This window comes from Mustela lutreola, chromosome 1 (assembly GCF_030435805.1).
Source record: "Mustela lutreola isolate mMusLut2 chromosome 1, mMusLut2.pri, whole genome shotgun sequence".
Taxonomy (NCBI): Eukaryota; Metazoa; Chordata; class Mammalia; order Carnivora; family Mustelidae; genus Mustela; species Mustela lutreola.
The window spans coordinates 97,268,122-97,288,338 of record NC_081290.1 but is presented as its reverse complement, the minus strand read 5'-3'; the positions used below and the strand labels follow the sequence as shown (position 1 = coordinate 97,288,338).

The window sequence follows — 20,217 nt, the reverse complement described above, 5'->3', positions numbered from 1 at the left end:
GAATGAACTGTTAACTCAAGGTAGTTCAGTTCAACATCAGATCTTATGCCATCTCTTTCAATGGCATTTTATCTTTGTAAAATTGAGTTTTTAGAAACTGCTATGATGAAAATCAATTACCATGCAAAAATCAATGTGAACAAGAAAACTAATCTATTCTAAGGTTCTAATGTATGCCCAACAAGTGCAAACATTCCATTAGCAATTATGTATATTTAAAAGTAAAATGCTTACGTTGGGCTCTGTGCAGGGTGGAGCCCACTTAAAAAAAAAAAAGCGGAATGAGGGACTGCCCCTCGGTGGCTCAGTCAGTTAAGTACCAACACTTGATCTCAGCTCAGCTCTTGACCTCAGCTCAGGTCTTGACCTCAGGGTCATGACTCAAATCCCACACTGGGTTCTGAGCTGGGTGAAGAGCCTACTTAAAAAGTAAAATAAAATAAGATAAGATAAAAGGCTCACAGTGATCATATATATTCACAATATATACATATGTTAAATCATTATTTTGTACACCTTAAACCAATACATTATATGTCAACAATACCAATTAAACGGGAAAAAATAAAAATAAAAAGCTTACTAAATTAGTAGGACATAATACTTACTTACTAAATTGCTTAATACTACTCACTACTTAATAAATGGAACTGCTAGGCTCTTTTCCCCCCCAAGGATATAATGAAAATAATTACTGAGATACAAGTTGGGGGCGGGCATGAGATAAGATATCTTGGCACCCTATATATAACAGCAGTCTCATCATAAAGAACAGTACAGAACATTCTATATCACAATAGAAGAATATAGGGGAAAAAATGTACCTGTTGAGAATCCTGGTTCAGATGAGGCAACTTTGGTAAAGCTTGTAAAATTCCTGCAGTCAATGGTTTCCTAACTATAACACATAAAATAAAATTATTTTATTCATCTCATATATAGTGTTTTAAACTTTTTAAAAACTTATTTCTAGGGGAGCCTGGCTGGCTCAGTCAGCATGTGACTGATCTCAGGGTTGTAGGTTTGAACCCCACACTGGGTACAGAGGTTACTTAAAAATAATAAAATTAAAAAAAAAAAAAAAAAAAAAACAGTGGCTCAGTCATTGGGCATCTGCCTTCGGCTGAGGTCATGATCACAGCGTCCTGGGATCGAGCCCCACATCAGGCTCCCTGCTCGGCAGGAAGCCTGCTTTTCCTTTCCAAGTCCTCCTGCCTGTGTTCCCTCTTTCGCTGTGTCTCTGGCAAATAAATAAATAAAATCTTTTTTAAAAAACAACCCTTACTTATAAAACTGAATGAAAGCAGGAATATAACTTAAACTTGAAGATGAGGTATTCTTGATAATTGTTGAATCTGGTCTTTGGATATTTCAGGATTTAGTGACTATTCCCTCTGTATATCTATGTAGTATATGTGTAGTCAAACATTGTCAAGATAAAAATTCAAGAAAAAGGGCTGCCTCCGTGGCTCAGACAGTTAAGCATTCGCCTTTGACTCAGGTCATGACTGCAGGTCCTGGGGTTGAGCCCCACATCAGGCTCCCTGCTGAGCAGAGAGCCTGCTTCCCTGTCTCCCTCTGCCCCTCCCCCTGCTTGTGCTCTCTCTATGTCAAATAAACAAAATCTTTTTAAAAATCTTTAAAAAAAAAAAGTAAGAAATATGAAAATGTTGATTTTTTTTTAATTCAAAAAAGAAAATTTTTTGGCTACCTTTTAATAGTAGGAATGCTTCCTTTTTTCTTTATTCAAACTAATTGAAAAATACCAACTCAATAGCCAATAACCTGTACTAAAAAATGCTCAAAATAAAATATTAACTGTTAGAATAAAGCCAAGAACATTACACTGCTGCTATGTGCAAACACAGATGAGAAAAAAGCACTTAATGCTATTTCTGAGTCTATCTTAAATGCATTTGACTTTGGTTTGAGAAAAAAACCTTCAATTATCTTCTAAGTACATTGTGCCAGGCACTGGGGAAACAGTAGTTTCTTAAAAAAGGAAGGCCACAGAAGATTAAAAAAAAAAAAGATAAATTCAGATTATGATACAAAAGGGCTTCATAACAAAGGTTGATATGACAGAGAATAATGTTAGATAGGATGAATGGAAAGTTCTCTCACACGAAGTGACATCTAAATTGAGATCTGAATACACGAAAAAACTACCAGCTATGCCAGAGGTAAAGATGTTCAGACAAAAGTCCTAACACATATAAAAAGAGTCTCCTGCCAACAGGAGAGTTGGCAAGTCTGCAAAATAGAAAAGAGGAGAAAATGGCCAGGCCATACCACCTGAGTATCTGTTTAAAAATAGGATTTTTTTTCCTTAAAGAAAAAGGTAGATATTCAATCATTCCTAAAGTCACCAAGAAGACTATAATTTTAAAGTGATTATTAGAAAGAAAGATTGATTATAATTGTAAAAAAGATAATCAGAGGCACTTGGCTGGCTCAGTTTGGGGGAGCATGCACCTTTTTTTTTTTTTAAGATTTTATTTATTTATTTGACAGAGAGAAACACAGCGAGAGAGGGAACATGAGCAAGGGGATTGTGAGAGGGAGAAGCAGGTTTCCTGCTGAGCAGGGAGCCCAATGCGGGGCTGGATCCCAGGACCCTGGGACCAAGAGCTGAGCAGAAGGCAGATGCCCAAAGGCTGAGCCACCCAGTTGCCCTGAGCATACAACTCTTAATCTCAGGGTCATGAATTCAAGCTTCTTGTTGGGTGTAGATTATTTAAATTAAAAAAACTTTACTGTAAAAAAAATCATAGCTAAATCTAGTGTAAACATCATTTTTAGTTCATTGTCATTTCTGGTTTCATTATTCTCCTGTTAAAATTCAGAATTAAATGAAATTAAAGTAATTGGATTTTGGAACCTGATGCTATTTCTAAAACAGGCTTTAAAAAGGCATTTGTGGGGGGGGCTGAGTGGCACAGTGGGTTAAAGCCTCTGCCTTCGGCTCAGGTCATGATCCCAGTGTCCTGGAATCAAGTCCCACATTGGGCTCTCTGCTCAATAGGGAGCCTGCTTCCCTTCCTCTCTCTCTGCCTGCCTCTCTGCCTGCTTGTGATCTCTGTCTGTCAAATAAATAAATAAAATTTTTAAAAAATAATAAATAAATAAAAATAAAAAGGCATTTGGGGATGTCTGGGTGGCTCAGTCATTAAGCATCTGCCTTCAGCTCAGGTCAAGATCCCAGGGCCCTGGGACTGAGCCCCAAGCACATGGGGCTCCCTGCTCTGCGGGAAGCCTGCTTCTCCGGCTCCTACTCCCCCTGCTTGTATTCCTTCTCTCACTGTCTCTGTCAAATAAATAAATAAAATCCTAAAATAAATAAATAAATAAAAAGGCACTTGGTGAAAATAGATGTGTTTTCCTTTATTGCATTCACTCAAGAATAAAACTCTAAATGAACATTTCTTTTTTTTTTAATATTTTATTTATTATTTATTTGACAGAGATCACAAGCAGGCAGAGAGGCAGGCAAAGAGAGAGGAGGAAGCAGGCTCCCTGCTGAGCAGAGAGCCCGATGTGGGGCTCAATCCCAGGACACAGGGATCATGACCTGAGCTGAAGGCAGAGGCTTTAACCCACTGAGCCAACCAGGCACCCCCCTAAATGAACATTTCTAAGATATATTCAATCATCCCACAAAAACTTCAGGAAATCTACAGGAAAAAAATCTACAATCTACAGGAAAAAAATCGTAACACTTTCACATATCCTAAATTGATGGTAAAACTGATTCTTACACCATGAAGTCAATTGTTATATTCCAATAAATAGATTCAAGTTTCTCAGTGTCACAAGAAAACCAACTTACTCCTTTCTAGAGAAATCTATGATATCAGAAAACAAATAGTCAATCCTCATTACTCACAGGTCCTACCTACTTACTAAAATTTATTTGGAACCCCGAAATCTGTACCCTGTGTTTTGGGGGTTATTTTTTGACATCCAGAGCTACAAAAAATGAGTTTCCTGACATACATTCCCAGCTGAGGTAGAACAAGGTGATACTCTGCCTCCTTGAGCTCTCACACTATGAACAAATATCCTTTTTGTGGTCTATTTAGTACATTTTTTACACTTTGGGGCTTCTTCTAAGTGACTTTGCTATTTCAAATGTTCCCTAAGCATACTGTCTAATGTTCCTAAGTGCAAGAAGGCTGTGATGTCCTTTACGGAGAAAACGTGTGTTTAGGGAAGTTTTTTCCAGGAATCACTCATTGTGTAGTTCACCATGAGTTCAATGTTAACCGATCAACATTAATTAATGCCTTTAAATAGAAACATTCATAAAAACAAGATTTTGATCAATTGATAAAAATGCTCTGACCAGAGGTTTGATGGAAAATACCCCTAAAAACAATGACTCATTTTTCACTAATTCAGTGTTTCTGTTGATTCAATATTTTATTTATTTATTTGACAGAGAGATGGAGCACAAGCAGATGCAATAGCAGGCATAGGAGAAGAATCAGGCTCCCCACTGAGCAAGGAACCCAATGTGGGGCTTGATCCCAGAACCCTGGAATCATGACCTAAGCCAAAGGCAGTTGCCTAACCAGCTGAGCCACCCAAGTGCCCTGTGTTTGTGCTGATTCAATAGAACATAACTACTGCAAATAATGAGACTCAACCATAATCCTCTTTCCAACTTGATGAGAAAAAAGATTTCCTAAAACTAAATTCTGTAATTCCTATATATTCATAATAGGAATCTATATCCTTATATATTATATAATTTCGTCTGCCCCTACTTATTTTTCATGAAAATTTATTTCCTTTTTAATTTTTTGGAAAATAAACCATCAATTGCCATTAAACTTATCCTTCTCAGGAATCCCTTGAGATATTTAAATACGAATTCAATTTTTTAAAAAAAGAATTCAGTTTTAACTTTTGAGAATCTCCAAGTACACTGTTCACTCACATTTATATGTGTCTAATATTGATATTTACTAATATGTTCTATATTGGTTTTCTTTTTTTAAAAATGCTATTGGCAACATACTATAAGCAAAGTCAAAAGACCAGTGACATATAAAAGACAGTATCTGCAACACACATCACCAATAAAGGGTTAGTATCCCCAATATATTAAGAAAAAAAACTCTTAAAAACTCTTAAAAATCAATGAGCCATTAAACATCTGGACAAAAAGGTAAGACAGTTCATGAAAAAAGATGTACAAATGTTGCTTAAACATATGAAAAGATGTTAAATTTCACTTGTAGTAAGAGAAATACAAATTCAAAAACACTGAAATGCCATTTCTCATTTATCAGATTAGCAAAAATTCCAAAGCTTGGCAACACACTGGCAAGACTGTGGAGAAACAAGCACTCTCATACATTACTGGTGAGGATAAGACATGGAGAAAATTTTGAAGTATCTAATAAAGTCACACATTTACCCGGCAACCCTGCGGCTAGGAATTTGTCCTGAAGACACACCTCAAACAATATGCACACACACACACACGGAGAGCTAATTAATATCACATCATTTGTAATAGCAAAGTATTGGAGACAGGTTGCATAATGATGGCTCATACACACAGTGAAATATTACACAAAAAATGATATAAACAAAAAATGAGGATGTGTCTTATGAACTGATATGAAGCAAACTTCAGAATATATTAAGTGAAAAAATGCTAAAGAATATATAGAGTATACTATCTTTTGTTGAATAGGGAGGGAACAAGAATGTAAATACAGAGCACTTCTTTTTGCAAAAAGAAACACAGGTATGACATATTGGCTCTGTCTAGCAGGTAGGTAAGAACAGGATGAAAGGCACAAGGAAGGCGTCTGAGTTTATGTTTTTATACAGCTTTGTTTCCGAACTAGATTAATATTTTACATAATCAGAAATAAAAATAAATCAACAAAGATAGGCAAAAAAGTCCTCATACTGAATATAAACAGTGAATTTAACTATATTTACATCAAATTATAACATAACCACACTAAAGAGAATAACCCAAGTAACTTTTTAAAGATATTTATTTGAGAGAGAGAGAGAGAGTGCACCTGTGTATGTACACGAGCAGGGGAGGGACAGAGAAGGAACCTCAGACTCTCCACCGAGCACAGAACTGCATGTGAGGCTCAATTCCACCACCTCAGATCATGATCTGAGCCAAAACCAAGAGTTGGACGCTCAACCAACTGAGCCACCCAAATGTCCCACCCAAGTAACTTTTTAACTTAATACTCTATGTATTTTCAGTAAGATATATTGCAAAAACAAACCAAAAGAGGGGTGCCTGGGTACCTCAGTTAGGCATCTGCCTTCAGCTCAGGTCATGATCTTGGGATCCTGGGATGGGGCCCCACACTGGGCTTCATGCTCAGTTGGGAGTCTGCTTCTCACTCTCCCCTCCCCACCATTCAGGCTCTTTCTTACTCTCTCTTAAATAAAATCTTTAAAAAAAAAAAAAAAAAAGAAAAAAAGAAAAAGAATTTGTGAACTTTACACACTTGTAAAGGTTTTTTGTTAGTAGTAATACTAGTGTAAAAATTTGGAAGCCATTTGATGCGTATTATAGAATTGAGGAAGTAAACGTACTAATGGTGTTGGGAACCAGGGCCCCTTCTCATTGTGGTAGTAAAGAAATACAATTATGAAATTGAGGAAGACAGGAAGAACCCAGTGTTTAAGAACTGGAATTAGAGAGATCAATATGAACTAATGATTATTTTTTTAAAAGTATCTCCTAACACATGTTCAAAAATGTCTGATTGGGGGCACCTGGGTGGCTCAGTGGGTTAAACCCTCTGCCTTCGGCTCAGGTCATGATCCAGGGGCCTGGGATCGAGCCCCACATTGGGCTCTCTGCTCAGCAGGGAGCCTGCTTCCCCCCCTCCCTTCCTCCCCTCTGCCTCTCTGCCTACTTGTGATCTCTGTCAAATAAATAAATAAAATCTTTTTTTAAAAATGTATGATAGGAATGGATATTCACATACATACTTGCTTATGTGCCTGTATATGCTTATTTCCAGAAGGATACCCTGGAAGGAAACTAGCTAATTCTTAGGAGTGCACTGGGGGACTATACTAGAAAGGTGATTTACTTTTCACCATTTTATCCTCTATTAGAATTGATTTTACCAAGTACACATATTGCCTATTTAAATACTATCTAATTCTTGGGCACCTGGGTGGCTCAGTAAACAAAACATCTTTGGTTCAAGTCATGATCTCAGGGTCATGAGATCAAGCCCTGTGTCAGGCTCTGTGCTGGGCATGTAACCTGCTTAAGATTCTCTCTCTCCTTCTTCCTCTGCCCCTTCCCCTGCTCACACTCTTCCCCAGGCACACTCTTTTTCTCTTTAAAAAAAAAAATTTAAAAAAAATTTACTATGTAATTCTTTAATGTAGCCTCCAAAGCAAATACTTTCCAACCTCTGAGCTATTCAGAAAACAATCCAAAACGAACATGCCAATCTAACCTTCAGGATTGTTATCTGGTTCATCAGTCATCTGGCTCAGAGTTCCTTGTTGTTTAAAGGTAATACTTCTCTTTTTCAATATTTCCAAACCTTCTAAAGCCGTACTGTGTTCAGACAATGACTTTAAAATGGAAATGTTATTTACTAATCCAGAGAGTTCTGAAGGATTTCTAGGACTATTGCAATATTGTTTGCTTTCTCCATCAGTTTCTACTTCAACATGGTCATGGTCTAAACTTCTAATCCTTCGCAAATCTTCAGATTCAGGAATATATGCTTCCATATCTTTGGAAATAGGATGCTTTTTTCCCAGAGGGTAAAACAAAGAATTAGAAACTTGGGTACTTGATTTATCAAGAGCAACACATTCTTCAGAGTGATTATGATTAACATTTAATTCTTGGATACTTATGTCGTTGCTTGACGTTGACAGTAAAAGCCATTCATCATTTTTGTCTAAGTTACTTCCCATAATAACAGGCTCAGCCTGTTCTGAGAATGGGCTGTTTTTAGGAGTCTGATCAGTGGCTATGTTTAAACAAGGAATATGTAAATTTGAGCTTATATCTTTAGATTTATTCTGTAGTGAAGCATTATCATAGTTAATTCTGACTTTTTGAATAGATTTATTAGCATTTTCATTATTATCTAGAGATACATCATCAGTCCCCTCTAAAGATGAGTCAAAACTGCTTAATATATCACTACACTCTTCTATTTCTTTTCTAACGTTTCCAGTTTTCCAAGGTTCTCTGTCAACACCTACGCAAGCTTTATCACAAAACTCTGACAGCAGAGTCTCTTTAATAGGAAATGTCTCTGTATGTTTATCCCCAATAGATGTTAAAAGAGACAAATGTTCACTGCCAACTTTCTTACAGCTTGTATCTTCACATCTCTTCTGAACACTCGAACTGCTGTCATTAACCAAAGTTTCCTTTAGCCAACCCTCTGAATCCTGGGAAATTTTGTTGTCTTCCTGTGATTCCTCCTCAGTGTCGCTGGTTTCAAAATTGTTCAGATTAAAACTCACCTCCACAAGTGGCTGTGTTGCATTACTCATAGGTTCAGGAATACTGTTATGATTTCCATTATCAGTATTACTTTTAGAAAGCACATTGGTAAAGTCATCAGAGATCCTAGAATTGTTAGCTATAGAAGACTCAGTTTGCAGATGTCCAGATTCTGGCAGGAATGAGATTGGCCGTTCATACTTCTTTACCTCCTGAGCATTTTCTCTACCAAGAGTTGATCCTTTTAAACACATCTTGTCATTTTGACTAACAGGTATCTTATTATTCTTTTTAATGTCATATTCTGATAATAAGCCATCACACTCCACACTGCTACAAGTAACTGGTAAGCTGTTGCTTTTACAGAATGAAGGAATTTCCAATTTTACTTCCTGATCCAATGACTGATCACTATCATCTACTGGCTTGACTTCATTATACTTTTTACCTTTTTCAGCACATGTTTCAGAGACCTGTATCCTCTCTTGTACCAAAAGGTCTTTCAAATCTAAATTTGTATTGTCTCCCTGGACCTTTGGTTTCCTTTCTATATTATTTCCATCTTCAGTAGAAGAATGTACAGGTGAGCTCTGGGAGGATAAATACATGGCCCATCGACTTTTATTTCTCATGGTATTTTCTGATTGATGCTGGTGGTGTGAACTGTCTGTGCTTTTCGTCTGAGCACACTTTTCTTGTTCAACTATGCACTTTGGTTTAATAGGAATGTTTACACTTCCTTGTAGTTGTATCTGAGGGAGATGTTCTGTAGTCCCAGAATTTAGTTCCTCAAATGTACCAGTTGATTTGGACTTCAGAAGAGCTAATATCTGTGCTTTGCTTCTGATGTTTTGTGAAACTCCTAAACAGTGAGAGGTCAAACCATCTTTTTTTAAGATCTCATTGGTCAGTCCAGAATCTGAATGCTTATTTACAGAATAGACAGGAGAGCAAAAATAATTTTCTTCACATTTCATTTCTGGGTTATTCTTGAAGGATGGAGTAGAGACAACCGAAGAAAAATGTAAGCCATTTGTCTCTCTGTCTTTGTAAGTGACACTGTTCTCAGGGTCTCTTGGCATATTATTTATATCTTTCTTGCCAGCAGTAGAAAACAAAGGAGGTGCGCTATAGAAGGGAGAAAGAAAAATAGGGCCAGGTTTCTTAGCCTCAAGTGACTCTGTGGATTCACCATTTTCTGTAATAATCATTTTCTTTGGCACTTGACGTGGTCCTTGAAAACCCTAAAAATATTAAAACAATTATTAGCTGTTCCGTTATCTATAAAGAAACTTTGAAATGGACTGGCTTTTTTAAAAAAGGGAAAAAAAGAAGGGAAAGAAAAGAAAAAGAAATGTGTCTATTTTGCAAGGTAAAGTAATAAATATATAAAATTTGCAAGATTAAAATGTAAATACTCATTTGTATTAAGAGTTTTCTAATTAGGATTTACTTCCTCACTACCTAAACATTTATTATGAAATACCATTTTAATGATAGAGTACAATAGTTTCAAATTCACTACTTCTTGAAATAATATTAGAAATATATACTGATTTACTATTTTCAACAGAGAAACTTACAGTAAACTTTCTTTTTAGACCAGCAGGCTGACATCCAAGGGACCGGCCAGAGGATATTAATCTCCTTGGATTTAACTCTGATGCTTCCTTAATGACATCCTGTTTAACAGCTATGTTTCCAGCAACTTTAACCTCCTCAACTGTGATTAAGTATCGATCACTTTCTAGGTCATCTCCAGGCTTCACCTAAATTTTAAAAGAATAAATTTAAAATCACATACATCTAATTATTTGTTCATGTGTTCTAGTAAGTCATTAGCACTAGCAAGGCACAAAAGATAATAGTTATTAAACATATGAATCAATATTCAAATCTTCATTTATTATTATAGACTAGTTAACTATCAATAAGCATAAAAAAGGATAATAATATAGTAAAATTAGAGCTATCAGGTATCCTGGGTGGCTCAGTCGGTTGAGTGTCTGCCTTTGACTCAGGTCATGATCCCAGGCTCCTAGAATGGAGCCCAACATCAGGCTCCCTTGCTTAGTGAGGAGTCTGCACCTCCCTGTGCCTCTCCCCACTGCTCATGGTCTCTCTCTCTCCTGCTCACTCTTTCTCTCTCTCTCAAATAAATAAAATCTTTAAAAAAAAAATAAGATTATCAGCCTAGTTGGTAATACACGAAATCTGTGTATTATCACAGATAATATGCTTAGTCTTTCCTAATGAAATAATTTAAAATGAAATAATAACAACAGTAGTTAGACCCAATTAACCATCTACTAAGATAGTGCTTTTTATAGACTCTTTTGGTAAATACGGAAATACCACAACCACTATTAATTCCACAAAAAATTTTTTAAAAAATTTAACACCATGGCCAAAATCAACACAATAAGAATATACACTAACACTTTTAAATGACCATATTAAACTGAAGTTCACATAAATTATTTCTAATTTTTAGACCAACACAGTAAAGTCTATCCTATGGTCTATGTACTACAGTACAGAATTTAGACACAATAGAAGCTAGGTTAGCTAGGAAGCATCTAAAAGTGGGATATGAACCCAGAATGACCAAACTTTAATATCCTTATTCTTTACACTAAAATATGCCTTCAGTTCCTTTTCTTTCTCCAAAAGGAAAAACAGAATATTTGAGAAAATATTATATATAGGAATAATTTCTGAAAATATTACCCATTATAATTCTCAGCCTATTGAGACCATGTAATACAATTAGGTTACAGAGTCAGTTTCTGGGGTCCAGATCCCAGCCCTACCACTGCAATTCTATGAATATGGGCAAGTAACTGAATCTTTCAGTACTGTACTCCCAATCTAAAAAAAAATCACAAGAATTGTCTCAAGATTAAATGAAACAATATCTAAAAGTTTTTACCACAGAGGTGGCTAATAATAAATGTTAAAGTACTAGCTATAATTAATACCATTAATACCATGACTATACTCTTTAACAATATTCATAAAGGAAGTAAAGAGATTTTTTTAAGTTAAATACAGAGATTTAAGTAACTTAAAAATAAGATAGAAACATTAAAATACCTCAAGGCACTTAAGAAATATACTCTCCAAACATCCTCCTTTGTCATCATATAAAATTGCCTATATCAAAACAAAATAAATGTTAAAAAATATATAATTCTGCTTTTCTTAAACATCTTCAATAGCAAATCAAACACAGTTATATAAGTAAATCTTAAAATGAAAGAATTACCCTCTTTGTTTTGCATTAGAAAGTACATCTATTTCAAATATTTCCTAAGCAACTCTTCAGTCAGTGGAAGACAGCAAAGGTTATGCATCAGAATTTCATGAACTTAATCTCTACCAGAAGGTTCCTGGAATGGAACTTGGAAGAAAACAGAATTGGAATGCCTGAGAGGGCAAAACAGGAAGCAAGATGAGTAAATGGGGTGCCTGAATGGCTCAGTTGGTTAAGCATCTACCTTTGGCTCAGGTCATAATCCCACTACTGAGCAATAAAAGGAATAAAGTATTGAAGCATGCTTCAACACGAATGAACCTTGAAAACACGCTAAATGAAAGACCACATATTGTACAATTCCATTTATGTGAGAAGTCCAGAACAGGCAAATATACTGAGACAGTAAGTATACTAGTAGTTGCTTAGGATTGGGAGGTGGGTACCAAGGAGTAACCATAACCAGGTAAAGGATTTCTTTTGGGGGTTACAAATGTTCTAAAATTATGTTATAGTAATGATTCCAAAATTCTGTGAATATACAAAGAAACAATGAACTGAATACTTTAAAGGGGTGAACTGGAAACCATGTGAATTATATCTCAATATAGCTATTTAAAAGATCAGTGTTTACAAAGGCTCTATCTTTTCCCCTCTATTCTTTATATTCTATATTCTCCATTTTTGTCTTTTAAGTAGGCTTCACACTATGTGTGGAGCCCAAAGCAGAACTTAAACTCACAGACCTGAGAGTGAGAACTGAGTGAGGTAGGATCAAGAGTTGGATGCTTAATGGACTGAGCCACCCAGGCACCCCTCTATACTCCATTCTTGAGTGATATCATCGACACAAACCAGACCATATCATTCTTCTGCTCAAATCCTCCCAATGTCTCCACAGCTCCCAAAGAATAAGAACAAAAGCTCTTACAATGACCAAGAAGGCCTACATAATCCCCCTGATCTCCATTTTCATCCTTGCTCACTCTATTCCTTGCTGTCTGCCTAACCCACTAGACAAACATATTCATTTAGTTTACTGGTTTGTAACCTCCATGATATTTCTACGAAGTTGAAATATCGGGGTTCACATGTTGTTTCCTCTGTATCCCCTAGAATAGTGTGTAACCCCTAACAGGTTAAAGGATTCGTACATTTATTTCTGTACTCCAGAAGCTTCAAATATCATCTAAATGCCACATACTCCCAATCAGTATTAGCAGCCCAGAACCTTCCTGAGTTCCAGGTGTCTGAAGCCAATTACTTAGATGTTCCTATTACACTGTAAATTCATTAAGTTAAAAATAGAACTCAAAATCTTAATGTTGGGGTGCCTGGGTACCTCATTTGGCTAGGAATCCAACTCCTCATTTTGGCTCAGGTCATGATCTCAAGGTCGTGGGGTCATGTCCTGAGTTGGACTCTGCACTCAGGGAAAGGCCTGCCTCAGATTTTCCCTCTCCTGCACCTTGCCTCATTTGCACGAGTGCATGCATTCTCTATATATATACATGTATATATAATAAACAAATCTTTTAAAAAAAAATCTTAGAAGGATTTAATTGGGAGGTTTTGTTTGTTAGGGAAACTAAAATGCTAAAGAAAGAAACTTAGAGGCAGCTCTCTGGCTCAGTCAATACAACATGCAACTCTTGATCTTGGAGTTGTGAGTTCGAGTTCCAAGTTGGATGCAGAGATTATTTTAAAAGGAGGGGACAGGAGCATCTGAATGGCTCAGTTTTTAAACATCTGCTTTCGGCTCAGGTCATGATCCTAGGGTCCTGAGACTGAGCTCCCCATCAGGCTCCCTGCTTGGTGGGAAGCCTGCTTTTCCCTCTCCCACTCCCCCGCCTTGTGCTTCTTCTCTCGCTGTGTCTCTCTGTCAAATAAATAAAACCTTAAAAAATAAATAAATAAAAGGAGGGGTCAGGGTAGCACTGGCTGGTTTGGTAGGAGCATTTGACTCTTGATCTCAGGTTTGTCAGTTCAAGCCCCATATTGTGAATGAAGATTATTTAAAAATAAAATCTTTGAAAAAAAGTCAAATAAATTTATAAATTTAAAATATTTAAAATGTTATGTTTGTTGATATTTTGATTATTAAAAGTATCTAGCTTGGGGCAACCAGATGGCTCGGTCAGTTGAACACCTGACTTTGCTTTTGGCTCAGTTTGTGATCTCAGGGTCATGATATGGGGCCCTGCATCAAGCTCTGCACTGGGTGTGCAGCCTGCTTGGGATTCTCACTCCCTCTCCCTCTCCCTCTGATACACTCATGCTCACAACGCTCTCTCTCTTTCACTCTCTCAAAAAAATATATAAATAAAATAATAATAATAATAAATAATTTTTAAAAAGTATCTAGTGGGGCACCTGGGTGGTTCAGTTGGCTATGTGTCTGCCTTCAGCTCAGGTCCTGATCCCAGGGTCTTGGGATTGAGTGCCACATTGGGCTCCCTGCTGAGCTGGGAGCCCACTTCTCCCTCTCCCTCTACCCACCCCCAACTCATGCTCTCTCTCTTCCTCTGCAAGCTCACTCTCAAATAAATATTTTTTAAAAAGAGTATTAGCTTGTTCAACTTAAGTTGACTGAACACTAAGCCCACTGAAAATTAAACTGAAGTTAATCGGATTTGTAAACTGAACTTGAAGTCTTAAAGCAAAACTAGTTTTTCTTTTTCTGTTTTAATTGTTAATTCACAAATAAGTAGCCTTTCTACATTGAAAAGCTGCTCCTATTGATAACTTCACAGAGATAAATACATGGAGTAAGAACAGAATATGGAGTAAGTCCATCAGAGAAAGACAATTATCATATGATTTCACTCATGTGGAATTTAAGAAACAAAACACAGGATTACAGGGGAAGGGAGGCAAAAATAAAATAAGATGAAATCAGAGAGAGAGAGGCAAACTATAAGAGACTTTTTTTTTTTGAAGATTTTATTTATTTAGGGGCTTCTGGGTGGCTCAGTGGGTTAAGCCTCTGCCTTCAGCTCAGGTCATGATCTCAGGATCCTGGGATTCAGCTCAGCAAGGAGTGTGCTTCCCCCCGACCCCACCTGCCTCTCTGCCTACTTGTGATCTCTCTCTCTGTGTCAAATAAATAAATAAAATCTTAAAAAAAAAAGATTTTGTTTATTTATTTGACAGAGAGAATGAGAGCACAAGCAGGGGGAACAGCAGAGGGAGAGGGAGAAGCAGACTTTCTGCTGAGCTGACAGCCCGACATGGGGATTGATCCCAGGGTTCTGGGATCATGACCTGAGCTGAAGGCAGATGTTTAACCAACTAAGCCACCCAGGCACCCCAAAAGACTCCTGACTATAGGAAACAAAACTGAGGGCTGCTGGAGGGGAGGCAGGTGGGAGGATGGAGTAACTGGGTGATGGGCATTAAGGAGGGCACGTGATGTAATGAGCACTGGGTGTTATATGTAACTGACGAATCACTGAACTCTACCTCTGAAACTAATAATACACTATGTCAATTAATTGAATTTAAATAAAATTTAATTATTTAAAAATTTTTATTTACTTATTTGTCTGAGAGAGAGTGCAAGCATGAGCAGGGGTAAGGGCAGTGGCAAAAGAGGCAAAGGGAGAAGCAGGCTTCCTGATGAGCAAGAAGCCCAACACCAGGCTTGATCACAGGACACTGGGATCATGACCTAAGCCACCCAGGAATCCCTAAATAAAATAAAATAAAATAAAAATAAATAAATAAATAAACAAGAATATGGAGATCTGTATCTGCTGAGGAGTAGGGCTAATAAAGTTGTTCTTTCAATTCTGTAGTATTAAGAGAAACTATAATAGACTGGTTAGGATATGGGCTCTGGAGCCAAAAAGGCTAGGGTTAATTATGACTCCTCCACTCTCTAGCTGTGAGATCTATGGACAAACTACTTTATCTTTCTGTGTCTCAGTTTCAACCTCAGTAAAATATATACAAAAATAGTACTCTAAAAGTGGAGTTATGTAGACTAAGTTGACACATTTATAGCATATCTGGCAGATGACAATTTAAGCTTTTTTAAAAAATCGATCTGGGGGAGAGTGGCACTGGGGGCGTTGCTAAATAGATGAAAGGAGTCAAAAGATACAAAACTCTAGTTATAAAATAAACAATGTATAGCCTGATGACCATAATAATACTGTATTGCATATTTTTTTAAAGATTTTACTTATTTATTTGACAGAAAGACAGCATGCACCACTAGGGGGAGGAGCAGGCAGAGGAAGATGGAGAAGTGGGCTCCCTACTGAGCAGGGAGCGCAACGCAGGACTCAATCCCAGGACCCTGGGATCATGACCCAAGCCAAAGGGAGCTGTTCAACTGACTGAGCCATCCAGGCGCCCCACTGCATTGCATATTTAAAAGTTGCTAAGAGTACATCTTAAAAGTCCTTATTACAAAAAATAAAAGAAAAAAATATTGTTAACTATGTATGGTGACAGATGGTGACTACACCTACTGGGATCATTCTGCAATGTATACAAATATCAAGTCATTATGTTGTATACTTGAAACTAATATTATGTTAAATGTCAATTATACCTCAATAAAAATAATAAGTAAATGGAGCAGATTGCTCTCCCTAAGTGGGTGGGCCTTATCCAATCAGTCTAAGACTAAGTAAGAGAAAACTCCTGCCTGACTGTCCCTAAGCTGGGATATAAGTATTCTGCCTTTTGATTCAATCAGAAACACTGCCTCTTCCTGGGTCTCAAACCTCCCATCATTTATACTGAAACTACACAATTGGCTTTGTTGGGTCTCCATCTTACCAACCACAGATCTTGGCACTTGTTAGCCTCCACAATCACATAACCCAATTCCCTAGAATAAATTTCTTTTTTCCCTTTCTCGTCATGCACACACACACACACACACACACACACACAGATTTGGGGATCTGAGTGGCTCAATGAGTTAAGCATTTGTGTTTGGCTCAGATCATGATCCGAGGGTCCTGGGATAGACCAGGCTCCTGCTCAGTTGAGGGTCTGCTTCTCCCTCTCTGTCTACTCCCCAACCTCGTGCTGTTTCTCACTCTCTCTCAAAAAAATAAAAAATAAAAAATAAAAAATAAAATCTTTAAAAAGAAAAGATTAAAAAAGAAAGATTTACATTTCTTTACATATTTCTGTTTAAGTACATATATGGCTGAGTTCTAAAGAAAACTTCAAAGTTGGAGAAGAGAATGAGCCCACAAAAAATACTTAGATATCAGTAAGCAACCTCAGGAAAATGTGGTGTCACAGAAGTCAAACAAAGAATTATTATGACGAATAGAACAGCCAAGAGTGTTGCATAAGGTCATAAGAACTAGTAAGAGAAAATTACAATTCAGCAGATGGAGATACTTGGGATGAGAAAAAAGCACATAAAGAAGGATCACTATATCTAGTAAAGTGAAAGATCACCCAGGTAAATAATTCTCTCAAGACTGACAGGATCATATCATAACCAAAGTAAGATTCAAAGAAAATGTGAAAATAGAAGAACTCTACAAAATTTTTGGAAATTGGCAGCTTTCCTAAAACAGTGTGTCAAACTCTATATGTACCATCTCACTCTGAGCATTACAGTGTTTGAAATATATTTTAAAAGGTTTTTTGTACCATTAAACTCTTATTTTCTGCAAAGATAAAAATGTTTCAAAATACCTAAAAACTTTACAAAAAATCCATTTCAAATTTTAAAAATCAAAACAAAGTAAATACTATTTACTGAACTTTTACAAATTTTAATTTTAACAAATTAATCACCGTAATGTGGCAATTATTGGACAACTTCTGTTTTCATACCATATCAGCTTATGGACATAGCCAACATTTTACCATCTACAGAGTCTTCTTAATATTCAATCAAAAGGCAAGAATCTAGCTTTTGAGTCAACTGCTTTGTACTTACTTTGTTTCCTAAGTGAGTGATCTTCAGAATTCCATCTTGCCATACTTTTGACTTCTTCATCTTTTGATGAGTATACAGTACCTTATTTCCAAAAGGACAAAAGAAATGGTTTCTACTTACATGCATTTAATGTTGCATATTCTTATACCCTTCCTACATATAAAAAATATTTAGACATCCTTTATTGAAGTAAAAGATACCATAACGATAAAAACAAAACATTAAGGATCCTGCCCCAATCAGTTGGTAAAGCATGTGACTCTGATCTCAGGGTTTTGAGTTCAAGCTCCATACTGGGCATAGAGTTTATGGTTATTTAAAATTTTTTTTAAAAAAATCAATCTTAAAAAAACTAGGTAGTAAACGGCAAGGCAGGGTTGAAAGAAGTAAAATCTAAAGAGGAAACTGAAAAGTTAACTGAACAACAAAAATCATTTTGAGCTTTTCAGTTGTCAGTGGCAAGGAAAAAATTTGTTGGGTTACGCAGAAGTCATGATCTGTGCTCAAAATGTAGTCCAGAGATTTTTAGAGGTTCCCAAGACTTTTTCAAGGTTCTTGAAATCAAAACTGCTTCCGTGATGTTATTTGCCTTTTCACTCTTATTTCTTCAGACATGCATAGTGGTCTCCCAGGGTTATGTATGCATAATGTTGCGAAATTCATTTTCAGACTAAATGCAGAGGCAGATCTGAGAATCTAGCGGTCTATTAAATCAAATGCTAAGAGGACTTGCAAAAAAAATGTATAGCAATGCTACTCTTTTCAACGTGTTTTTTTCTGTTGTTTTGGAAAATATACCTATTTCCATTTTTAAAAAGTAATTTATATTAAATGTAATGGGGTTTTTTTTTAACGAATTAATAAATATTTTTAAAATGTCTGTTACAGGGGCGCCTGAGTGGCTCAGTGAGTTAAAGCCTCTACCTTCGGCTCAGGTCGTGATCCGAGGGTCCTATGATCGAGCCCCGCATTGGGCTCTTTGCTCACCAGGGAGCCTACTTCCTCTTCTCTCTCTCTGCCTGCCTGTCTGCCTACTTGTGATCTCTGTCTGTCAAATAAATAAATAAAATCTTTAAAAAATAATATAAAATAAAATGTCTGTTACAAGTTCTCATATGAAAGACAGCAATAGGTATAAGCCCCATAATCAGAAACTCTCTGGGCTCCTCCATAATTTTTTTTTTAAAGACTTTATTTATTTATTTGTTAGAGAGAGAGAGAGAGAGAGCGCGTGCGACCACAGGCAGAGTGCAAGGCAGAGGCAGAGGGAGAAGCAGGCTCCCTGCCGAGCAAGGAGCCCAATGTGGGACTCAATCCCAGGACACTGGGATCATGACCTGACCCGAAGGCAGCTGCCCAACCAACTGAGCCACCCAGGCATCCCCTCAATAATTTTTTTTTAAAGATTTTATTTATTTATTTGACAGAGATCACAAGTAGGCAGAGAAGCAGGGAGAGAGAGGAGGAAGCACTGAGCCACCCAGATGCCCCTCCTCAATAATTGTTAAGAGGTTTAATAGCATCCTAAGACCAAACAGTTTAAGAATCACTGATCTAGGGGCGTCTGGGTGGCTCAGTGGGTTAAGCCTCTGCCTTCGGCTCAGGTCATGACCCCAGGGTCCTGGGATGGAGCACCGCATCAGGCTCTCTGCTCAGCAGAGAGCCTGCTTCCCTTCCTCTCTCTCTGCCTGCCTCTCTGCCTACTTGTAATCTCTGTCTGTCAAATAAATAAATAAAATCTTTTTTAAAAATATTTAAAAATTAATAACATTTAAAAAAAAAGATTCACTGATCTAGGGGTGCCTGGGTGGCTTAGTGGGTTAAAGCCTCTGCCTTCGGCTCAGGTCATGATTCCATCGGGCTCTGCTTGGCAGGGAGCCTGCTTCCTCCTCTCTCTACCTGCCTTTCTGCCTACTTGTGGTCTCTGTCTGTCAAATAAATAAATAAAAATCTCTAAAAAAAAATAAAAAGGAATCACTGATATAGATAGAAGAGGCATGGCACTTCTTCAGAAGAAATTATTTCCTGATCACAACGAAGAGCTTACAAGAATTTTTATATAACTAACGTGAGTAGTAGGCAAGAGATAAAATTGCCAGAAAAATCGAGGGCTATATTTGAGAAATACATACTTATACCAAAAAAATTATTCACTGTTTTTCTGATATTCAAATTTACCTAAGTGTCCTGCTTTTAGGTTTGGGGGTTTTTGTTTTTTGTTAAATCTGTCAACCCCAGCAAGACATCTATGAAATGTGGAAGGAAGAAAGAAAAAAGGAAATAGTGGGGAGCCTGCCTGGGGGGCTCAGTCAGTGGAGTATGCAACTCTTAATCTCAGGGTTGTGAGTTCAAGCCACACTGGGTATAGAGATTACTTGAAAATAAAATCTTAAAAAATTTTTTAAATAGGGGACTTTAAAAAAAAAAGAAAAAAGGAAATAGTGAAAACTGTAAGACTCACAATAAATTCCTGGTTTTCCATTATTTCTTCTGAAATTATACACCAGTCAGGTCCAAAAAATAATGGTGCTTATTCAATTATTTATACAACCTAAAATG

At 36.9% G+C, this 20,217-nt stretch overlaps 1 protein-coding gene across 1 annotated transcript in view; it reads right to left on the bottom strand.

The window, feature by feature from the left end:
- ZGRF1 (zinc finger GRF-type containing 1) overlaps nucleotides 1-20,217 on the bottom strand; it is an 80,496-nt gene that overhangs the window by 56,978 nt on the left and 3,301 nt on the right. The window contains exons 2-7 of the mRNA XM_059170649.1: nucleotides 20,120-20,209; nucleotides 17,659-17,739; nucleotides 11,579-11,638; nucleotides 10,066-10,251; nucleotides 7,470-9,726; nucleotides 825-898 (exon numbers count right to left, since the gene is read on the bottom strand). Coding sequence (XP_059026632.1) covers nucleotides 825-898; nucleotides 7,470-9,726; nucleotides 10,066-10,251; nucleotides 11,579-11,638; nucleotides 17,659-17,739; nucleotides 20,120-20,140 — 2,679 coding nt within the window. The 5' untranslated portion in view covers nucleotides 20,141-20,209. The remainder of the gene's footprint in view (nucleotides 1-824; nucleotides 899-7,469; nucleotides 9,727-10,065; nucleotides 10,252-11,578; nucleotides 11,639-17,658; nucleotides 17,740-20,119; nucleotides 20,210-20,217) is intronic.